We start from the raw sequence: 22,434 nt of genomic DNA, 5'->3' as shown, positions 1-22,434 counted from the left end.
TAATAGCCAGAACCTGGAAACAACCCAGATGTCCATCAACGGAGGAATGGATACAGAAATTGTGGTATTTTTACACAATGGAATACTACTCAGCAATCAAAAATGAGGAAATCATGAAATTTGCAGTCAAATGGTAGGATCTAGAAAAGGTCATTCTGAGTGAGGTATCCCAAAAGGAGAAAGACACACATGGTATATACTCACTTATATAGACCTATAAGATATGATAAACACAATGAAATCTATACACCTAAAGAAGATAAACAAGAAAGACACTTAAAAAGACAAATGGGAAGTGCATTGAACGTAGGAGAAAACAAGTAACAGGAGAGGAGCCTACTGCAGAGGGCCTCTGAAAGACTCTATCTAGCAGTCTATCAAAGCAGATACTAAGACTCATAACCAAACCTTTGGCAAAGTGCAGGGAATCATATGAAAGAAGGGGGAGTTAGTGTGACATGGAGAGGATAGGAGCTCCACAAGGACCAAATGTATCTGGGCACAGGGGTCTTTTCTGAGACTGATACTCCACCAAGGACCATGTATGGATATAACCTAGAACCTCTGCTTGGATGTAGCCTGTGGTAGCTCAGTAACCAATTGGTTTTTCCCTAGTAAGGGGAACAAGGACTATTTCTGACAGGAACTCAATGGCAGGCTCTTTGACTTCCCCACCCCCTAAGGGAGGAGCGGTCCTGCTAGGCCACAGAGGAGGACTTTGCAGCCAGTCCTGAAGATACCTGATAAAACAGGGTCAGATGAAAGGGGAGGAGGTTCTCCCCAATCAGTGGACTTGGAAAGGGGCAGGGAGGAGATAAGGGAGGGAGGATGGGATTGGGAGAGAATGAGGGAGCAGGATACAGCTGGGATACAGAGTTAATAAAATGTAACTAATAATACAAATTAAAAAGAGAAAAGAATAAATGTTATATCTATGAGTGTTTGTGCCTAGTCTTATTGTTACTATGCCATATCACAGTAGATAAGTCTGAGATACCTGCTCTTTTCTGAAGAGAAACAGGAGTGTGTCAGAGGGAGGGGTGAGATGGGAGAGCCACAGGGAAACTGGAAAATGAAGTTGAAAAAATAAATTTTAAAAATGAGAAAGATTACAAAGTGATGACTTAATGCTACAACTCAAGAATTTTGGATGGGGGGACTGACATAAACGCAGAGGATGGCAAGAAATAATAATAATAATATCAACTCAGAAGTTAATTAAATCGAAACAAAGAAAACACTACAAAGGTACCATGAACCTAAGAGCTCTTTTTTTTTTTTTAATTCCTGTTTACAGGAGGTGGGCGCTTGAGGCTCTATATCCTCTGCTGCCAGCAGTCTCAGCAAGGGTGTCTCTCATAGACTTCCGGGGCCAGCCCTATCCAAGGTCTCTGGCAAGTCCCACAGATGTCCCCAACCTGTGATTTCATTCTCTCTTCGGCTGAGGACATCTAGGTTTTTTTATAGTTTCTAACTACTATGCATAAAGTTGCTATGAACATGGAAACTATAAAATCAACTGATCTTTGGTCCAACTAACCAAAAGAAAGAAGAGGATGGTCCACATAATAGACACCTTAATTAATAAACTCGTTAATGAACAAGGAAACATTACAACATCCATGAATGAAGTACAGAATACAAGGAATTACTTAAGAAAACTGTACCCCATTACATTAAAAATCAAAAGGAAATAAACAAATCTGAATTAATGGAAACTACCAAAGTTAAACCAAGACGAGATCAACAATTCAAACAGACTCACAACAAAGGAGGCTGAAGCAGTAAACAAAACAAATAAACAAGCCTCCTGACTATGGAAAGTCTGGACACAGATGGAGTCACCAGACTTTCAAAGAACTACAACTATTTCTTCTTAAACTCTTCAGAAAAATAAAAATAGGGGTCACACTTCCAAACTTGTCCTCTGAAACCAGTCTTACTCTCATATTCAAACAAGGTAAAGACATGACAAAGAGAACTACAGAATGATATCCCTGATGAACACAGATGCAGAAGTCCTCAATAAAAACTAGCAAACCAACTAGAAGCATATAACAAGAATATCATCCATCCCAATCAAGCTGGCTTTATCCAAAAAATACAGGATTGGTTCAACATATGTAAATCAATAAGTATAATAAATTATACAAATAGAGTTATCGACAAAAACCACATGATCATTTCAATAGACACTGGAAAGGCCTTGATAAATTCTAATATACATCCATGATAAAAAAAAAAGTTCTAGAGAGAGCAGGACTTAGAGGAATGTACCCCAAAATAATAAAGGCTATATATGACAAATCCACAGTCAATGTTATACTTAATGTCCAAAACCTGAAGCATTCTCACCAAAATCAGATTGCCTGCTACCTCTACTCCTTTTCAATATAGTGCTAGGAACAGGAGGCAGAGCAATAAGCCAAGAGAAGGAAATTAAAGGGATACAAACAGGAAAGGAAGAAGTCAAATATGATGAGATTATATTATACACAAGAAATTCTAAAATTTCTAGAAGATAATTTCTAGAAGATAAACAACTTCAGCAAAGCAGAAGGGTGCAGAATCAACTTACAAAAAAAAATCAGTAACCATTCCATATATCTACAAAAAAACTACTGGGAAAGATCATGGGAGCGAACACTCCCGCTTTCAATAGCATAAAAAAAAAGTATCTTGGAATAAAACTAACCAAGGAGGTGAAAGATAATGAAAACTTCAAATTTCTGAAGAAAGAGATCTAGAAAGACATTCAAAGAAGAAAGAAATTCCATATTAATGGATTGGTCCAGCAATATTGTGAAATTCCTACAAAAAGCAATTTATATAGTCAAAGAAATATCGACAAAAATACCCGCAACATTTTTCAGAGAATTAAAAAATAATGTATAGAGAACCAGAAAAAAAGCCTGCACAGTTATTCTGAACAAAGAGAGTACCAGAGTACTGGGGTATTGCTATTCCAGACTCCAAGATAATTTAAAGTACTATTGTACACAGACACATGCATGCACACACATACACACACGTCTGTCTTTCTTCCTTTCTGTCTGTCTGTCTGTCTGTCTGTCTCTCTCTCTCTCTCTCTCTCTCCCTCTGTGTGTGTGTGTGTGTGTGTAGGTGTGAAAACAACGTGGTATTGGCACAAGAAAGACCAATATGGAAAAATATGGAAGACCCAAACATGAGTATATGTATCTACAGCCATCTGATAGTTGCCAAAGGGAAAAACACACACACACACTGGATAAAAGAAAGCATCTTCAATAAATGGTTCAGGGAAAACTAGATGTCCACATGCAGAGGAGTGAAATTAGACCTGCATTACCATCTTACAAAGAAATCAGATCCAAGTAGATCCAAACCTAAATTTGGAACCTGAAACACTAAAGCTCCCAGAAACAAAAGAAAAGAAAACATAGTCAGTACCTTACAAGACAAGGTGGAGGAAAAGATTTTCTGAATAGGACTCCATTGGCTTAATTATTAAGGCCAACAAGTGACAGGTGGGACTGGGTAAAAATCTATACAACTAAGGAAAAGCCAAGTGAAGGAAACAACAACAGTGTGATTCTTAGTCAGCTACACATATGAGAGAGGATTAGTATCAAGAATATACAAAAAAATTCAATAACCAAACAGCTATAGAAATGACCAAATGAAATATGGGCTGGGGATCTAAGCAGAGTTCTCAACAGAACAAATTAAAGTGATTTAAAAAAAAAAAAATCCCTCAAAAATTTTCATCAATTTTAGCAATAGAGAAATACAATTCAAATAAAACAAAGTTGAAATTTCATCTTATCCTGATCAAAGTGGATAGCGAAACAGCAGACAGCAAATACACTGTTGGTGGGGATGCAAATTGGAGTAGCCACTCTGGAAATCAGTAAAACGTATCCCCCAAACTAAAAACAAATCTATCACACCGCTCATCTAGTCTTCTTCTTGGTATATACCCCAAAATTGCAACATCTTCTTCTAGAGATTTGGGCAGCAGTGTTCACTCCTGGCTGTTCTGTTCCCAGGGCTAGGAAATGCAAACAACCTAAATGGGAACCTCTCTAACGCGCGTGGATAATGGATGTGTGGCGTGCACCCACGCTGGAACAGCATTCAACTGTAAGAAAAGTGAAATCACGAAATTTGCAAGTAAATAGGTGGACTTAGAAAAGACTATGTTAACAGTAAGATCTGGAGAGGACAGGAGCTCCACAAGGAGAGCAACAGAACCAGAAAATCTGAGCACAGGGGTCTTTCCTGAGACTGCTATTCCAACCAAGGACTATGCATGGAGATAACCTAAGACCCCTGCACAGATGTAGCCCATGGCAGTTCAGTATCCAAGTGGATTCCATTATAATAGGAACAAGGACTGTGTCTGACATGAACTGATTGGCCTGCTCTTTAATTACCTCCCCCTGAGGGGGAAGCAGCCTTACCAGGCCACAGAAGAAGACAATGCAGCCACTCCTGATGAGACCTAATTGACTAGGATCAGAAGGAAGGAAAAGAGGTCCTCCCCTATCAGGGGACTTGGGGAGGGGCATGCATGCAGAGGGTGGAGGAAGGGAGGGATTGGGACGGGAGGAGGGAGGGAACCACAGGGGGGTACAAAGTGAATGAAATGTAATTAATAAAGAAAAAATTAAAAAAAAGACTACATTAGTAGTCCACACACACACACACACACACACACACACACTTTAAAACAGATTCGTGTGTGTGTGTGTGTGTGTGTGTGTGCTGAACCTAACAGACTTCTACAGGCTATTTCATCCAAATACAAAAGAAAATACTTTCTTCTTAGCAGCTCATGGAACTTTTTCCAAAACTGACCACATACTTGGACACAAAGCAAATCTCAACAGATACAAAAGAAAAAGCTGAAATAACACCAGGCATCCTATCCTGACTACCATGGATAAAAGATGGATATCCATCTTTTATCAATGACAGAGATGCAAGAGTTTATACAGAAAGCATAAAAACTCACGGAAACTAACTCAACACTGAATGAAAAATGGGTCAGACAGATAGAAAGAAACAATTAAAAAGTGTTTGATGGAAGTGAAAATGCAACATACCCAAGCCTGTGGGACTCAATGAAAGGTGATGTAAGAGGGAAGTTCATAGTACTATTTGCCTACACACACACACACACACACACACACACACACACACACACCTGCAGCTATCTTATATTAGTAACTTAGTGGGACACCTGAAAGCTCTACAAGAAGAAATAACACCAAAAGAGAAAAGACAGCAAGAAATAGTCAACCTCAGGACTGAAATCAATGAAATAGAGAAAAAAAAAGCAATAAAAAAATATAAAAATCATGAAATAAAGAGTTGGTTCTTAGACAAAATAGAAGATTGACAGACCATTAGCTAAATTAACTGAAAGATGGAGGAAGACGGTCCAAATACGTAGAATGCATTGCTATAAAGAAACAAAGAGGAAACTGGAATGGGAGAGTTAAATAGGGATGGGGATGCAAGAGAAGGGTAGAAGGAGGGCATATGAGAGAAATAACTAATATCAAAGTCACCTAAAAATCATATGGAAACATACTACTGTTCCTAAAAGATACTAATATAGAAAAGGAATTGAAATGGAGTCATCAAATAATAAGGAAGACGATGCTCCAACAAGATATCTTATGTCACCAAGTAAAATCTCCAATGCCAGGAATGAGTTACATCCTGTTGAGCTGTTGACTGAAGGAGCTCGTGGATGCTCAAGCCTCCCGGGCTCTTTCCAAGGCTACTTGTTGCTCTGCACAAACTGATGGGCGGCCCTTTGACGAAGGTAACAGTTGATAACAGAAGATAACAGAAAAGTCAAGTTGGTACCTAACTAGAAGGAAGCTTCATGTCTACTGATTAGTACTCATGGTACTAGAAGGTACTCTGCATGCATGGTACCAGAGGAGAAATTAGTTAGCAACCCAGCTATGAAGCCTGTGATCTACAACAGTGATGTGTCTGCAAGATAAATGGGTACATCAGTGGCACAAACATTATGGAAGTAATCAATCACTTTCTTGGCTTTAAGGCCTGCTCTATGGGATGGAACCCGTGCCTGACACTGCGTAAGTGGGGAAGAACCTACGACTAGATGGGAAATGGGCCCAGGGGAGAGCCAAATACTATTATTATGTTAAAGGCACAGAGCAATAAAACGCCTTTAAATGTCATTCTTCTATACACACACACCCTGCTCAGGCAGGAGGATAGGCTTATACAAAACCAATTCAATGCTATTTTTATAGATTTTTTGTCGCATTTGGCTTTGCTTGCACATTGTTTTTGTCTCATTGGTCTTCCTAGTCTATTACTGATTTCTGGTTTGGGAGGGAGCACTGTGTGTTTGTTGTTGAGAGAAAGAGAGAGAATAAAGTTGAGAGAACAGAGTAGTGGGGAGAAGGGGAGAATCTGGAAAGAATTGATGGGTGAGGGAACACGATCAAAATGTATTTTATGATGTTTTCAATAAAAAAAAGAAAAATCAGAACAGGTTCTTGGTATGTAGCTGAGGCTCACCTCGAATGCATGAGTCTCTGTCCAGAGTCCAAGTGACAGGTTTCAGGGGTACATTATCTGGTGGCATTCATATACGCTATATTCATTTTTTCCAACCTGTCTTTTTGTATTGTGGAGATTGTACCCAGAGCCTTGGTATGCTTGGCAGGGGCAGGCTTAGCAAGTGGATAAATAATGGGACCTAAAGTTTAACACAGTTTCCCACCTGATGACTTGCCTTAGCTGGTTTCTCTGCTTTCCCCTGCAGCCTGTTTAGATCATCTGCCAACTCACAAAAGATGAAGCGTTCTTGTTCAAAAGGAAGTCAGATCAGGTAATTTTCTAACAAAACCTTCTAATGGCTTCTCAATGTTACTCAGAAAAACCTAAATCCTTAATTAAATTACAAAAAAAAAATTTGCAGTTGTGTGTGTTTATGTGTGTCAATATAGGTGCCCTCAGAGAGCAGAGGCGTCCAGTCCCCTGGGTTTGGAGCTCCAGGCTCTATTGAGTGCCTGAGGTTGGTGCTGAGAATGAACTTGGGTCCTCCACAAAAGCAGTATATACAAAACCACTGAACCACCTATCTACCCCAAAGCTGATTAAATTCTGCTGTATATCTATCAGATAATGATTAGAAGTAGAAATATTCTTTATGACAGATATTCAAATTCCTTTTTGTTTGTTCTGTCTTGTTTTTGGTTTTCAGGATAGAGTTTCTCAGTATAACAGTTCTGGCTGTCCTGGAGCTCACTCTGTAGACCAGGCCTCAGACTAACAGGGATCTGCCTGCCTCCGCCTCCCGTGTGCTGTGAGTAAAGGGTATGGCACCACTGCCCACTTCAAATCTATTTTTATTATGTAGAGCAAAATTGTCATAATATTGTTTTTAATTTGACACAAATTCTCCATACACCCTTGTCCAGTTTGGACCCAGATATCTACACCAGACTGGCCTGAGACTCACAAAGCTCTGACTGCCTCTACCTCTGCTTCTGCCCCCTACATGTTAGGAGCAGAGGTATTGCATCACCATTACTGGCTCTTTTAAAAAGCTTTAAAATACTACATTTTAAAAATATTTCTCATTGGCACAAAAATCCCATTTTCTCTTACTTTTTCTGAGTACCATTTAAGACAAAATAATTCTTACTGTAATAAATAATAAGCACTAATGTTGAGGATACATTAATGCAGTTGTAGTTGTGTTTTATCATATTATAAACCAGTGATTCTGCAACTTAAGTATAAACTTTGGTTGATTGCCTGTTGGACTAGAATTTGAAAGTATAGATACTACCGTATTATTAGAGTAATTACCTAGCATATAGAAAGCTTTAGGTTCAGTCTTCAGCACAGCACCATACACACACATGCTCATACAAACACATACACACACATGCACATACACACACAAACATAAATAATACACATACATATACATAAACATATATGCATACACACATATGCACACAGCCACATACACACCAATTAACACTATTATATTGTAAAGGAACATGAAGTCTTCCCAAAAGGTGTTTAGTTTTTTGAAACTATCAGAGTTAGATTATATGTTTATACTTACTTTGTGATGTAAGAGTAAGAGTGTAGAAGCGGCTTCCATTACTTGAAATGGTAAGACCGCTAGATAAGCAAGGGCTGTCACTTATTTCCTCTATCCCAAAAGGTTCTAGTATTTCTGCAACAACTGAAGTATCGAATCCCAAAGGAAAACTGGTGTGTTTAAATACTTTTCTGATGTAAGCTTTTCCAGTTTTACTAAAAACAAAGCAACAAACATAAAAAGAATGGATATCCCAGTGGCTTAAATAAGCAGGCATATTAACATAATTTAGAAATAAAATATACCAATAGTAGGATTGATAATAGTAATAAACCATCTAACAAATGACTATCTGGACAACAGTTGTTCAGACTTTTTAGCTGTCAACATAATTTTGCTCACTGCAAGTGAGCAAAAGTTATTTATATATTACCTATCTATTGTCTTTTTACTTATCTGTCATCTATCTATGCTCTCTACCTATCTCTATCATCTATCTATATTCTATATATTTGATCTATATCTATCATTTCTATCTATCTAGCGCTATCTATCTGTCATCTATCTATCTATCTATCTATCTATCTACCTATCTATAATCTTTTTAGTGTTGGGGATCAAACCTAGAACTTCATGAATGTCAGGCAAATGCTCTACCTGCAAGCCATAACCCCATCTACAAGAGATGACACTTGACTGAAAATAGATGTACACTCACTACTGGTGTGATTGAAAATTAAGACAAGTTTCCTAAAAAGCAATTTGACACTTCATATTTGAATAAAAAATTTGAAATGAGGACATGGCTGCTCCTAGGTATGCTGGAGAAGAAGGTTTGTTATAGATAAAAGAATAGCCAGGGGCATCTGGAAGGGTACAGAATGGATATGTCCATAAAAGGAGGGAGTGGGGAGAGAGATAAGAGGGGGAGAGCAAAGAGAATAAGGTAAGGTAGAGAGGGTTCATGGTACCAGCACCGGGGAGACAGATTTAGGCACACACACACAGCACAAGAGAGAATGGGACACACACACACAGAGATGAGCAGATGGAAAGTAAGCACAAAAAGAGCAACACATCACACATCATCAGGGAACTGGAAATTAAAAAAAAAAAACACACAAATAACAAAACCCCAAATGCTAGAAGGATATGAAAAATTTTTAACTTACTGCTGTTGGGAATGGAGAAAAGTATGGGAAGTTAGGTAGTTTGTTTTAACTCAAATATATTCTTATCACATACAATATTCCTAGGTATTTTCTTTTTTAAATTCATTTTTAAAATTTTAATTCTTTATTAATTACACTTAATTCACTTTGTATCCCCCCTGTGGTTCTCTCCCTCCTCCCGTCCCAATCCCTCCCTTCCTCCACCCTCTGCATGCATGCCCCTCCCCAAGTCCCCTGATAGGGGAGGTCTTCTCTTCCTTCCTTCTGATCACTAGGTATTTTCTTGAGTGAGTTGAAAAAAAAATATGTCTATACAAAAAATCTGCATGTGGATTCTAATAGCACTTTTTTATTAGGAGCACCTGAGATGTCTTCCAGTTGGTGAATAGGTTGGGGCTGGGAGATGAGCAGCATTTAAAAGCAATAGCTGCTCTTCTGGAGGACCTGGCTTGATTCCCAATGTTGGCCTTCCTGCTGGCGTGGGAAACGGTCCTGGGACTCAGGAGCTCAGGAAACCCACTTCACAAGCCAGGAACCACACAGCTCTGAGGTGGGACAGTGTCTCTAGGGACAGGGTATCCTGAGACACGGAAGCCCAGGAACCACATGGCTCTGAGAGGAGGCCTCCTCAACAGAGACTTCACAGCTCCCAGGGAAGGGTTACCCCATCCCTGATGAAAAGGCCATCACCTTGACTGATCAGTGGTCCACAGCAACAGCCCCACAGTGAAGATACTTCTGTAGGCCGGTAGGCCACCCCAAGGGCAGAGGCTGCCCAAGCAGTCCCAATGTCCCCAAGCTCTGGTAATCCCTTTCCACATAGTGGTGGTGAATCACATTGACCCACTGTGACCACTGCTCTCATGGCCCACTGCACACACACACACACACACACACACACACACAAACACACACACAAAGAGATCCGTCTAGCCCTGGAGCAGCAGGCCACCCCTTCCCACCTCAGGGCAGTCAGTCCCTCCTTCCTGCCTAGAGCTGTGGAGGAAGGAGACAAAATGGCAACTCCTGTCAACACCTCAGCAGGAGCTGTCCATGGAGACTGTTCTGCCTCAGCTGACTGCTATGGGAACCAGACACTGTTCCTGGCTCACAATGCCTATTGTCACGGCCATGAGAGCGGCATGAGGATGCCACGGTGGCATGTCATCATGGTGAGGACAACCGTTCCTGCTTCAGCCTACTGGCTTCACAATTTTGGATTTTTTATATATATAGTTTATAATCCCTCAAGGCAGAAGAGTGGCCAGATGCATGCCTAAGGGAGCTCCAGCAGCCCCGCTCCTCCTCTCACCCTCAAACCTCTGTGGCTGTCATCTCCAGCACCTCAGTAGGACTAATCTCACATTATGCAGTTTTGAGGTGAAAAGTCTGAACAGGGAAACCCACCAATACCTGAGCTCCCCAAGCTCAGGATTTAAACTCCCACCAATCCACACTATGGAAATCCCTACCCTAGAAAGCGCCACCCTCTAAAAAATCCTATATAAGGGCTGTCTCTGCCCAGTTCCCTGCTTTCTTCTCCCAGGAGCAGTGGCAGCCACTCCTGGATCCAGCACTCCTCTCCTGTATCTGTCCCTCTAATAAATCTTTTCTAAGAGATTTACTGCCTGCTGCAACGCTCTTGTTGGAAGAAGAAGAGAAGAAAGAAGAAACAATGGAGTGGAGCTCAGGTTCCTAGGCTCCTCACCAGGAGTTGGGGCAACCTTCCCCTGGGAGCTGAAACATCTCTGCTGAGGAGGCCTCCTCTCAGAGCTGTATGGTTCCTGAGCCCCTGTGTCTCAGAAAACACTGGGAAATTGTCCCACCTCAGATCTAGGATAGCTTCCCAGCCCTCACATTTGTGAGTTTTCTGGACACCTTCTCACCAGATCAAGAAGGTAGGTCCACAGCAACTAACAAGAAAACAGTAACATTTGGTGCCATGTCTCAGATTTGTGGCCTTGGAGTTGTGGGTTTCCTGGACACCCTTCCATCCAAGTACTAGAAGGCAAGCCAAAATAACAAAACACATAGTGGCACATGCCTGTTCCTTTAGCGCTTATGCGGCTGAGGCAGCAGAACTGAAGGTTTGGACCACATAGTAATTTCCTATCTCAAAGAAGCGAACGCTGCCACAAATCATGAACGCTGGGTGAAGCTGGGCCTGTATAGGCTGTCAGTTGTAGCAAGCGTACAGCTCTGGGGCTCTGTGGACAGTGGGGGAAACAAGAGCGGTGGCGGGGTAAATGAGAACTTTCTGTTTTCTCCTTGATTTTGTTGTAGAGCTCTAAGTTTTAAAAACCCGCAGTTCATTAATGTTAAGAAGTAAGCTCTTTGTGTCTGAAGTCACTGGCCATGGCCAGAAGCCCACTCAGTTACCAAACCTGGCCCCCAACTCCTCCCAGTTGGAGTTTCAAAGTGTCAAGAATTGCTTTTAGGTGATCAGGTACTGTGTGGTGCTAGGAGAGGAAAGAAATAAACCTTAAAAGAAGAAAGAAGAGGACTAGGCTGACAAAGGACGGGCTTACATTTAGGGGTCTGTGTTCTGGAGGTAGAGAGGACTAACTGTTGAGTGGACAGACCCAGCATAAAGATGACTGCCAGCAATGAGCAGGGCAGCCCTGGAGGCTTCCATCCAGCAGCTGCTCCGACTCTGGCTCGCTCTATCCTCTCTGTCCCACACGAGTGAAGTCGCTTTCACCCAGGTCACTCTGCTCCAGAGTGCCTTCAAATCCAAAGTGGCCTCTCGGTCCTTATTTTAGCTTCTCTCCAAGCACTGGAGTGCTTTTGGAGGTACTCTCTGTTTTGGGTTTAGATGACTCCATCCTTCTAGGTTTTTGTACCCTTGACTGCTCATGTTCAAACTTCACTCCGGGGCCCAATCTCTGTTCCTATGCCTCTTCTCTCTTTACACAATCTCCTGCAGTAGAGTCACCCATATAAATGTCAACAACTGCCACATGCTGGACAATGAGTTCATACATCCAACTGTCCACGTCATGTTGTCTTCACATGGCCTTTTAAGTACCCAGCGGACATTTGGAACTGTACATTTCTAATGTGGAATTAAAGTTATTCTGCCAAATCCCCATGTTCTTCATCTCAGAAAATGACAACGTTCACTTGAGCTGCAAACCAAATGCCTATTGGGTTCTTTTAAAAACGGATTTATTATGCTGCCTAGTGTGTGTACAGTGTTGTGACTATGGCCACCTGTGTGCAAAGCACAGAAGATGACTTTGGGGAGTGGGTTCTCTCCCTCCATTGGGGGCTACAGGGATCAAATGCAGTTCAATAGGCTTGTACAGCTAGTTCTTTTACAGGCCAAGCCATCTTGTCAGCCACCTACATGATTCTTGACGACTCGTAACTCCACCATAATCCACCTAGTCCTCCCTCCCCTCGGACGTGCCTGCTTCAGCACCATCGCCTCTCTCTCTTCATAGATGGAAGGGGTCTGGCACCTTTGCTCTTATCTTCTTTCATCCTTTTCACTACAGTCAGACTGAATTTTCATCAATACGAATTGTTTCATTCGCCAACGTAACATTCTGCAATGGTTTCTGCTGACATTCCTCATGCAGCCTGTACTACTCCGTATATACAGCCTTTACGTCCTCACTGACCTTTTGTCATGCCACCTCTACCTGCTTGCACAGACTGGCCTTCCTCCTGCTTATTAAACACTGCCCACATATTTCCTGGCCACTGTGTTCTCATCTTGAGTTTCCTTCACTTGGACAGATCTTCACTTGTCACTTTATTCTTTTTTATTATTATTATTATTTTTTATCAGTTACATTTTATTAACTCTGTATCCCAGCCATGTCCCGATCCCTCATTCCCTCCCAGTCCGTCCCTCCCTCCCTCATCTCCACCGTGCCCCTTTCCAAGTCCACTGATAGGGGGGACCTCCTCCCCATTCATCTGATCCTGTTTTATCAGGTATCTTCAGGACTGGCTGCAAAGCCCTCCTCTGTGGCCTAACAGGACTGCTCCTCCCTTCGGGGGTGGGGAGACCAAAGAGCCAGTCATCGAGTTCCTGTTAGAAATAGTCCCTGTTCCCCTCACTTTGGGAAACCAATTGGTTACTGAGCTACCACAGGCTACATCTGAGCGGAGTTTCTAGGTTATATCCATACATGGTCCTTGGTTGAATGTCAGTCTCAGAAAAGACCCTGTGCCCAGATATATTTGGTCCTTGTGGAGCTCCTATCCTTTCCCCATCAGACTAACTCCCCTTCTTTCTTATGATTCCCTGTACTCTGCCAAAGGTTTGGTCATGAGTCTTTGCTTTGAAAACACTGCTAGTTAGAGTCTTTCAGACACGCTCAGTAGACTCCTGTCATACGTTCAATGCACATCCCATCTGTCTTTCTAAACGAGGATTGATCATCTTACCCCATGTCTACAACCACTCTGGAAAGCTATCTGGCGCTTTCTAAGACAAATAGGAATAGTGCTTCCTCCAGACCCAGCTATACCACTGCTAGGTATATACCCAAAGTTTGTTCAAGTACACAAAAGGGACACTTGCTCAACCATGTTTATAGCAGCTCTATTTGTAATAGCCAGAACCTGGAAACAACCCAGATGTCCATCAACGGAGGAATGGGTACAGAAATTGTGGCATTTTTATACAATGGAATACTACTTAGCAATCAAAAAGGAGGAAATCATGAAATTTGCAGGCAAATGGTGGGAGCTAGAAAAGATCATTCTGAGTGAAATATCCCAGAAGGAGAAAGACAAACATGGGATATACTCACTTATATAGACCTATAAGATATGATAAACATAATGAAATCTATACACCTAAAAAAGATAGTCACTTTATTCTTTGTTCTCGGCACTCAATCCTTACACTGAATGTCTCAGATTTACTTTCTTCATATTATATATGAGATCTAATTTTTTTCTTTATTTAATTGTATGCTTTGTCTATTCATTAGAATGTTGCTATAATTTGCCTGTCCTTTGTCTTTTAAAATTCAAGTATTGAGAACTTGGTCCTTAAAGTAATGTTAAGAGTTGGGACTCTGTGGTAGTTATATAATCAAAGTTTATTCTACTTAATTTTTAAATTATGCATATATGTGTTTGAGTGTATGAGTGTTTTCTGTGCAGTCTATGTGTATTTGGTACCAGCACAGGTCAGAAGAAGGCATCGTATCCCTTGAACTTGGTGATACAAATTGTGAGCCTAAAAGAAGGTGCTGGGAACCATAGCTGGTTCCTCTGGAAGAGCATCAAAGGGTATCTCTCCAGCCTTCTCTGCAGCTGGTTTTAATGACTGAATTAGCACAGCCTAGTATCACCTGAAAGGAAAGCCTTTATTGGTTGAATATATATAAGACTATCCTGTCACCCTGTCTGTGGGAGATTACTTTGAATGTTAATTGGTGTAGGAGGGCCCAGGCCACTGTAGGCAGCACATTCCTGGGGCAGGTGGGTCTGGGTTGTATGAAAAAGCTGGTTAAATGTGAGCCAGTGATGTGGCCAGCACACACACTTGTAAGTGGCCAAAGTGCTGATAAGCAATGACTATTGCTTTGGCATAGTGGACCAATGCTCATCCCTAAATGGGAAATTAAACACCCAAGCTATAGACCTCTCTAAGTCTCAGGGAACAGTGGGGAAGAAAGTGATGGGAAGAGTGTAAGAACCAGAGGAAGAGGTAAGGTGTTGTAGGACTCTCTGTTCTCTGGGCATAAAATGGCCATTGCCGCCTTGAAATTACAGCAATTGTAACTTCATAAGACTCTTACAAAAGCAAAGCCTACTAACATTCTCTTATGATAGTGATGCAGACCTCAAGAGACTTCTGAGGCCCCTCTCTGCCCCTAAGATTTGACAGAAACATTGCTTGGTCATTGCACAGTCTTAAGGGAATAGAAATAACTTCCTAGAAAAAGAAGTTTTCAACTTGAGCTGCCACATTGGGTCCTCATATTCTTATGAGGATTTCTATGCTACAAAAATCTTATTCTAAGTAAAATTGTGTGCTTTGCTTCAGTTTATGTCTGTTGAATTTTAGACCCAGATATGAAATATTCTTTTTTTATCATTTACATTTTATTAACTCTGTATCCCAGCTATGTCCCGATCCCTCATTCCCTCCCAGTCCCTCCCTCCATCCCTCATCTCCACCGTGCCCCTTTCCAAGTGAAATATTCTTAAAAAGGGAGAGATTAAAATATTTCCTCCCCACCCCAAATACATTCACAGTAATTGAATGTATAAGTGGCTTTATTCCCAGGACATAGAGTAAGTTTCAATCAATTTCCAAAAGCAAACTTTCAACAACACAGAAAATTACTATCCTAAGATTTTTCTAGAAACAATTTCATGAGGTTTTAGAATCTTGTTAACAGACCATTAAATAGTTAAAGTGCAAAGATGTATGTGCAAAATTGTAGATTAACTTCATTTTTTAACACAGATGCCAAAGTTCTGTTAGCATATTAAGTCCATAAGTACATGATGCATATCACAAAATGACAAAAGCAGAAACATTAAATCCACAATATAACCCACAGTATTCTTCAACATTAACTGGGAAATTCTATGGATTGTCTTAGCAGATGTTTAAAACAACTGAAATCTAAATATCTAAATCTTTGGCAAATGTGAGCTGCAAGCTGCATGGCATGGAACCAGTAATGAAACTTGGACCCTTCTTTCCCTGAGACAGGGGCTCTCAAGGAAACTAGAGTAATAATGAAATAGACTGAAGCCAGTGAGGCTCTGAGATTCTCTTGCCTCTGCCTTCCAGAGCTGGGATCTGAGGCATACCGATCCACAGCTGTCTTCTCACGTGAGCGCTGGGGAGCTGACCTCAGATACTCATATTTATGCAGCAAGTACCTTACTCTCTCAGCCATCTCTCCAGCCACCAAATCACCAAAGCATATAACAGGAAAGAAGGATATCTTAATTGGTTAAAAACTATAGAACTGACTGCATGTTATGGTAAAATGTTACAGAAATTGTGGTACATCTACACAATGGAATGTTACACAGCAATTAAAAACAAGGCAATCATGAAATTTGCAGGCAAATGGTGGGAACTAGAAAAGATCATCCTGAGTGAGGTATCCCAGAAGCAGAAAGACACACATGGTATATACTCACTTATAAGTGGATATTAGACATATAATATTGGATAAACATACTAAAATCTGTACAACTAAAGAAGCTAAACAAGAAGGAGGACCCTGGGTAAGATGCTCAATCCTCATTCAGAAAGGCAAACCAGACAGACTTTGAAAAAGGGAAAAAACAGGGAACAGGACAGGAGCCTACCACAGAGGGCCTCTGAAAGACTCTACCCAGCAGGGTATCAAAACATATGCTGAGACTCATAGCCAAACGCTGGGCAAACTTTGGGCAGAGTGCAGGGAATCTTATGAAAGAAGGGGGAGATAGAAAGACCTGGAGGGTACAGGAGCTCCACAAGGAAAGCAACAGAACCAAAATATCTGGGCCCAGGGGTCTTTTCTGAGACTAATACTCCAACCAAGGACCATGCATGGAGATAACCTAGAACCCCTGCACAGATGTAGCCCATGGCAGCTCAGTGTCCAAGAGGGTTCCTTAGTAATGGGAAAAGGGGCTGTCTCTGTCATGAACTCAGTGGCCTGCTCTTTAATTACCTCCCCCTCAGGGGGGAGCAGCCTTACCAGGCCACAGAGGAAGGCAATGCAGCCAGTCCTGATGAGACCTGATAGGCTAGGGTCAGATGGAAGGAGAGAAGGACCTCCCATATCAGTGGACTTGGGGAGGGGCATGGGAGGAGATGAGGGAGGGAGAGTGGGATTGGGAGAGGATGAGGAAGGGGGCTACAAAGCTGGGATACAAAGTAAATAAGCTGTAATTAATAAAAGTAAATAAATAAATAAATAAAAACAAAAAGAAAAATAAACTAGATGAAAAAGAAAAAAAAAGAAAATATTCTTTTAAAAATCAGGAGCAACAAAGAAGGCAGATATCTTCTACTTCTATTTATTATTAGGCCTAACACTGTTAATAGGGAAAAGAAATAATATGTTAAGAAATGTTAAGAAAGAAACAGAAATTATTGGCAGGTGATAAGATTATTTACTCAGAAGTATTTCTAAGTCTAATGAGAGAACCTAAAGAAATATATAGAAAAAGCATGAGAAGTATTAAAAGAATTTAGAAAATTCAAGATTAATATACAAAGGAAAGTGAGGAAACTTCTGTGTTAATTACAGTAAAATAAAAAAATATTAACTTGTCGCTTTCCTTACAGCCATTGGATAGACATACTTTAAATATGATTTGAGCCCTCAAAGACTCATGCCAAGGCTTTATTCCACCACAGAGCAGTGCTGTGGGGTAGAGGCCAGTGGAGATGTAATGGCTTTTCTTGGTTGTCAACTTGACTACATTTGTAATTAACTGCAATCATTAATTACCTGTAGTTTATCACTTTCCCAGCGTGAATGTTTTGGAAGTGTTTCTGGTATACAGTACTGCTAGATTGATTTTCTGGGACAAATGCAAAGAAAAGCATCTCATTGGAAGAGACAAACTGTGGAGCTAGTGCAGTCTCAAATCCCAAATCAGGTGGCTGAAATTGGAGGAAAGAAAATGTGGTGTGGTGAATGTCTTATTCAAATAGCAAACTTGTTTCCCATTCATATAAAAATTATACCATTTTACTTATCCATAGAGTAATATACCTTTATGCCTTTGGATATTTTTAAATATCTATGTGCGTGAAAGAGAAAACTCGGTGCTCTGCAGTGGAGGAAGTCTGGTGATTAATCCCAAGTTTGAAGCTCCTGTACCTTTGTAGGAGGCTGTAGTGGTGTGTGTGAGGAGTTTGGAGTTATCTATGGTGGCACCATCCTGAACACAGCAGATCTGGTCATGACTGGGTCCTTATTTGGAGTTTTACTGAGGAGGGGTCCAGTAAAGTGCCTCTCCTTGAGCACTGCTGCTCTGCGTCTCATGCTCTGTGCCTTGAGCCTCCTGGTTCTGGTCTGTGCCAGAATATCCCGTTCCTTGAACTTACAGAATGCACAGATTGTTGCTTAGGAACCATTAGCCTAGATTTCTGACAGCTAATTCTTTCATCATGAACTGACCGATTTGGGGAACTTTTAGTGGGGGGAAAATGGAGACGAATATAGCTTCAAAATGGTTGTTGGAGTGGACCCTGCTGCTTAGTTGCTAAGTTGCTTGGGAGACCAACTGTGTGCGTGTGCATGTGCGTGTGTATGTTGGGGGGAGGTGGTTGTAAATAGTGCACAAACTTCGGTTTGGGGCCGAAAGTCTGTTTGAGACCATATCCATCAAGAATATCCAACAAGCCACCCAACAAACATTCTGTCACAGTTCGCTACCAGGGTTTGAATTTTGGGGTCACTCACCAAGGTTGAAAGAGATGGAAATTAGAGTGGGGGAAAAAAAACCCAGACCCTGAGTCAATCGCCTCAGTGAAAAACCTGATTCTAACGCCTCAGCTGTTACACAATGTGGGTAATTGTTTTACTCTCTGTGCGCCTCCCTTACCTCAGGTGTAAGTGAGGACAAATAGTGACGAGTTCTCAGCCGTGCCTGACACATAGTCAGAGCTACTGGTTACCTTCTTGCAGAGAAGATGCTTGTACCATTTGTGGGGATAAAGAAATACCACTGTGGAGTCAGAGTTCTTCCAACTTGTTCTGAGCCTAAGAATCCCTATAGTTTCCAATCTTAACCATTTCAGCTTTCACTGAAGGAACTAAGCTACTTTCTGCAAAACCATGACATTAGTGAAATCCTGACATGGCTGCTTTTGTTGGTTATGTCTAGCAGACTGCTCACATCATCTGCTTTGTGCATTTGCAGAATCCAGACCTTAGCATCTCCCACACCGTGGCATCTCCCTCTCATGGAACTGCTCTCTCTAATTGGAGTGCATACCTCAGACAGAGGACGTTAATGCCCCTTCGTCTCTACCTATAGTCCCGGCCTGGTGTACGGATTGATCTTTTAACTAATATGTGTGCTAGTTTACTTTCTAGTGCTGACCATAAGCAGCTAGAGAGGAAAATGGTTTGTTTCAGATTATAGGTTAGGGAGGAAAATTAGGGAAACAACTTATATCAGGAACCTGGAGGCAGGAAATGAAGCAGAGGCCATGTAAGAATGCTTCTTGCTGTGACTGCCCACGTTATTAACCAAGAAAATGCTTCAAAGACTTGACTCCAAGCCAATCTGAGGTAGACAATTCCTCAAATGACATTCTCTTCCTAGCTGTAGCTAGGTTTGTGTCAAGTTCACAACACCAAAGCAGCATAGCCTGCATATATATGCAACATATGTGTACCTGCTGCTTTCAGGGGAAATAATTATGTAAAGGATATTCTGAATGTAATAGTTATGGATGGTTGTGAGTTATCATGTGAGTTCCGAGAACTAAATTCTGGTCGTCTAGAAAAGTGACAAGTGCTCTTATGCTCAGAGTTCCCGCTCTAGGCCTGGACTGACCTATAAAGAGATCTATCCTTTTTTGTATTTTCTTTAAGACAAATGACAGTTTTACCACACCTCACTGAAACACATTTTACTCTCAGCTGCTTTATTGATGAGTATTCATTTTCATGTCTATGTGCCAGTAATGAGTTCCCTCCTCTCTATCTACCTATCCAGATACATAGATAGAGATATATACATTTTATGTGATATATATAATTTTTGTATGAATCCTGAGTGATTATAGTATATTTGTGTATATACATATAATACAGAGAGGTATGCATAGATAAATACATATATAGTCATTTTGTGTATTAATCTTAAGTGGTTATAGTGTAAACACTTGACAATCAATACATGTTATTAATAATTATAACATAATGAATTATTTGGGTGGGAGAATTTATTTATTTGTGTGTGTGCGTGTGTGCACGTGTGTGGATACCCAGGGTGGCACCTGGGAAGCTTAGAGAAGATTTTGAAGGTGTTCAATGTCATATACAAGGTTTTCCAGAGCAGAGTGTTTGTCCTGATGAATCTAAAGACATGGCTCAGCTGTTAACAGCACATATTTGCTCTCTGCGATGGCCCCGAGTTTGGTTCCTGGGTACTCTGCTAAGCGGCTTGTAACTGCCTGTAACTCCAGCTTCGGGGTAGAGCAGCACCTCTATCCTCCATGAACACCTGCCCTTATATGCACGTACACACATGTAATTTGAAAACCTTAACAGGGGTTGTATTAAAGAAAACACCCTCTCATTGACCTGCACATACACTGTGGCATCTGTTCTTAAAACAATGTAAATGATTTCCACACATTATGTTACTGACCTTTCCAAAAATACTGCCAGACGTTCCAGAGCCTTGAAGGGATGAGCCAGTGTTAACGTCATCTGGAGTCAGTTTATGTATGTATCCCAAGTGATCATAGTATAATGTAAAAACATCATCAGAAATTGTCCCCAGCTTAGTGTATCTTGTTAATCCTGTTAGGATATAAACAGAACACTCTTGGTACTCTTGTACAACAACTTGAAGAAGTTTTATACTATACCTGTAAAATTTGCCTGTTAAATTAAGAGTGGAAGTGGGGCTCTGAGACCTCTGAATTAGTAAAATGCAGGCTGCTTTGTGTTACATGTGTTAACATGGAAATTGAAGGGTGAATCAAATGTTATGTTTCTTCAAAGCCAACACTGGAAGGGACAAAATAATCTTCACCAGAGGCTGAATTGCTTGTAACAGAGCCATTTTAGACATGTTGCTGTTCTGCTATGAAATCTTGAATGAGGCTCCCCAGGTGCCAGCAAGGGTGGAAAGGCTTTTCCTGTTTCCCTTAATCATAGAACAGGCTCACCAAAGCAGGCAGGTAGCACAGAGCAAAGGGGGTTGTCTATTCAGAGGGTATGGAAGAAAGGTCTCCTTGGTGACATTTGTTCTTCCCGAAACTATCAGATTAGATTTCTGCGTAGGTAGAAACTATGAGAAAAGTTTAGGCTAGCAAGAATTGTAAGTAGCTACCACACCTGGACAGAGTGTGTGGTTTGTTATTTAAGACAGAAATCCTAGGACATCTTCAGGTCAGTTCCAGCTTGATTTCTCTGTGTCCTGAAACCAAAGTGTGTTATGGTCTCAGAAATAGGGTCTCACCCTCTAGTTATGGTGGGTGAGCAAGAGCAATGGTAATGCCATGTATTGCTATGCGGGGGGAAGAGGGGGCTCTTGGATATCTCACTGACCAGTAACTCATAAGGAAGTGTCCCACACCTGACACTAAGAGTTTTATTTAATAACCAGTGTTTCTGGGAGAAGCACTCTTCACCTATACAGAGTACTTGTGTTCAAGTTTCCTTTTAATGATCGTATTTTAAAATTAGCTTACAAAGTACTGGGTTTCACTAACTCATCCCTTATTGCCTGTGCTTCCTTGTCCTTCCAACTCCCATTCCCACTTAAACCTTCAGCCTCCGGTGTTTCTCTACATCTCCTTTCATAGCACATGTTTTACTATCTTCTCACTCTTTGATCCACACTCCTTTTCTAGATTTCTGTTCTCTACAGATATAACAAATAAGGCACAAATCTAACAGTCTGAAGGTCAGATCTAGAACACATGGCATTGTGTTTCTGGGCGTGGGCAACTTCACATAATGTAATGTTTTCCAGTTCCACCCATTTTTCTGCAGATTTCATAATTTCACTTCTCTTTACAGCTTAATAAAATTTCATTGCATATATCTACCACAGATGTCAGCCCACACAAAACTTTCAATACCCAGCAAAACTTTCAATCATCATAGATAGAAAAAACAAGATATTCCATGACAGAGTCAAATTTAAGCAATATCTACCCAGAAATCCAGCCCAACAAAAAGTAATAGCAAGAAAACTCCAAGGAGATTAACTACATCCAAGAAAATATGAAAAGTAAATAATTCTACAAACCCATAAAAGAGAAACATACATACACCACCACCACCATCATCAAAATAACAGAAATTAACAATCACCAGTCATTAGTATATCTCAGCATCAATCCCCCAATAAAAAAAAAAAGGCTAATAGAATGACTGTGAAAACAAGATCCATAATTCTGCTGTGTACAAGAAACACACCTCAGCTACAAAGATAGACATTACCTCTGCGTAAAGGGCTGGATAAAAAAAGATTACCAAG

General features: G+C 40.9%; 1 protein-coding gene across 1 annotated transcript in view; it reads right to left on the bottom strand.

Annotated features, from left to right (window-relative positions):
• Positions 1 to 22,434, bottom strand: part of Catsperb (cation channel sperm associated auxiliary subunit beta) — a 124,386-nt gene that overhangs the window by 39,970 nt on the left and 61,982 nt on the right. Inside the window, exons 16-18 of the mRNA XM_060388452.1 lie at positions 20,590 to 20,744; positions 17,709 to 17,863; positions 8,117 to 8,310 (exon numbers count right to left, since the gene is read on the bottom strand). Coding sequence (XP_060244435.1) covers positions 8,117 to 8,310; positions 17,709 to 17,863; positions 20,590 to 20,744 — 504 coding nt within the window. The remainder of the gene's footprint in view (positions 1 to 8,116; positions 8,311 to 17,708; positions 17,864 to 20,589; positions 20,745 to 22,434) is intronic.

Source organism: Meriones unguiculatus, chromosome 7 (assembly GCF_030254825.1).
Source record: "Meriones unguiculatus strain TT.TT164.6M chromosome 7, Bangor_MerUng_6.1, whole genome shotgun sequence".
NCBI classification, from domain to species: Eukaryota; Metazoa; Chordata; class Mammalia; order Rodentia; family Muridae; genus Meriones; species Meriones unguiculatus.
This window is presented reverse-complemented; position numbering and strand designations above follow the sequence as displayed.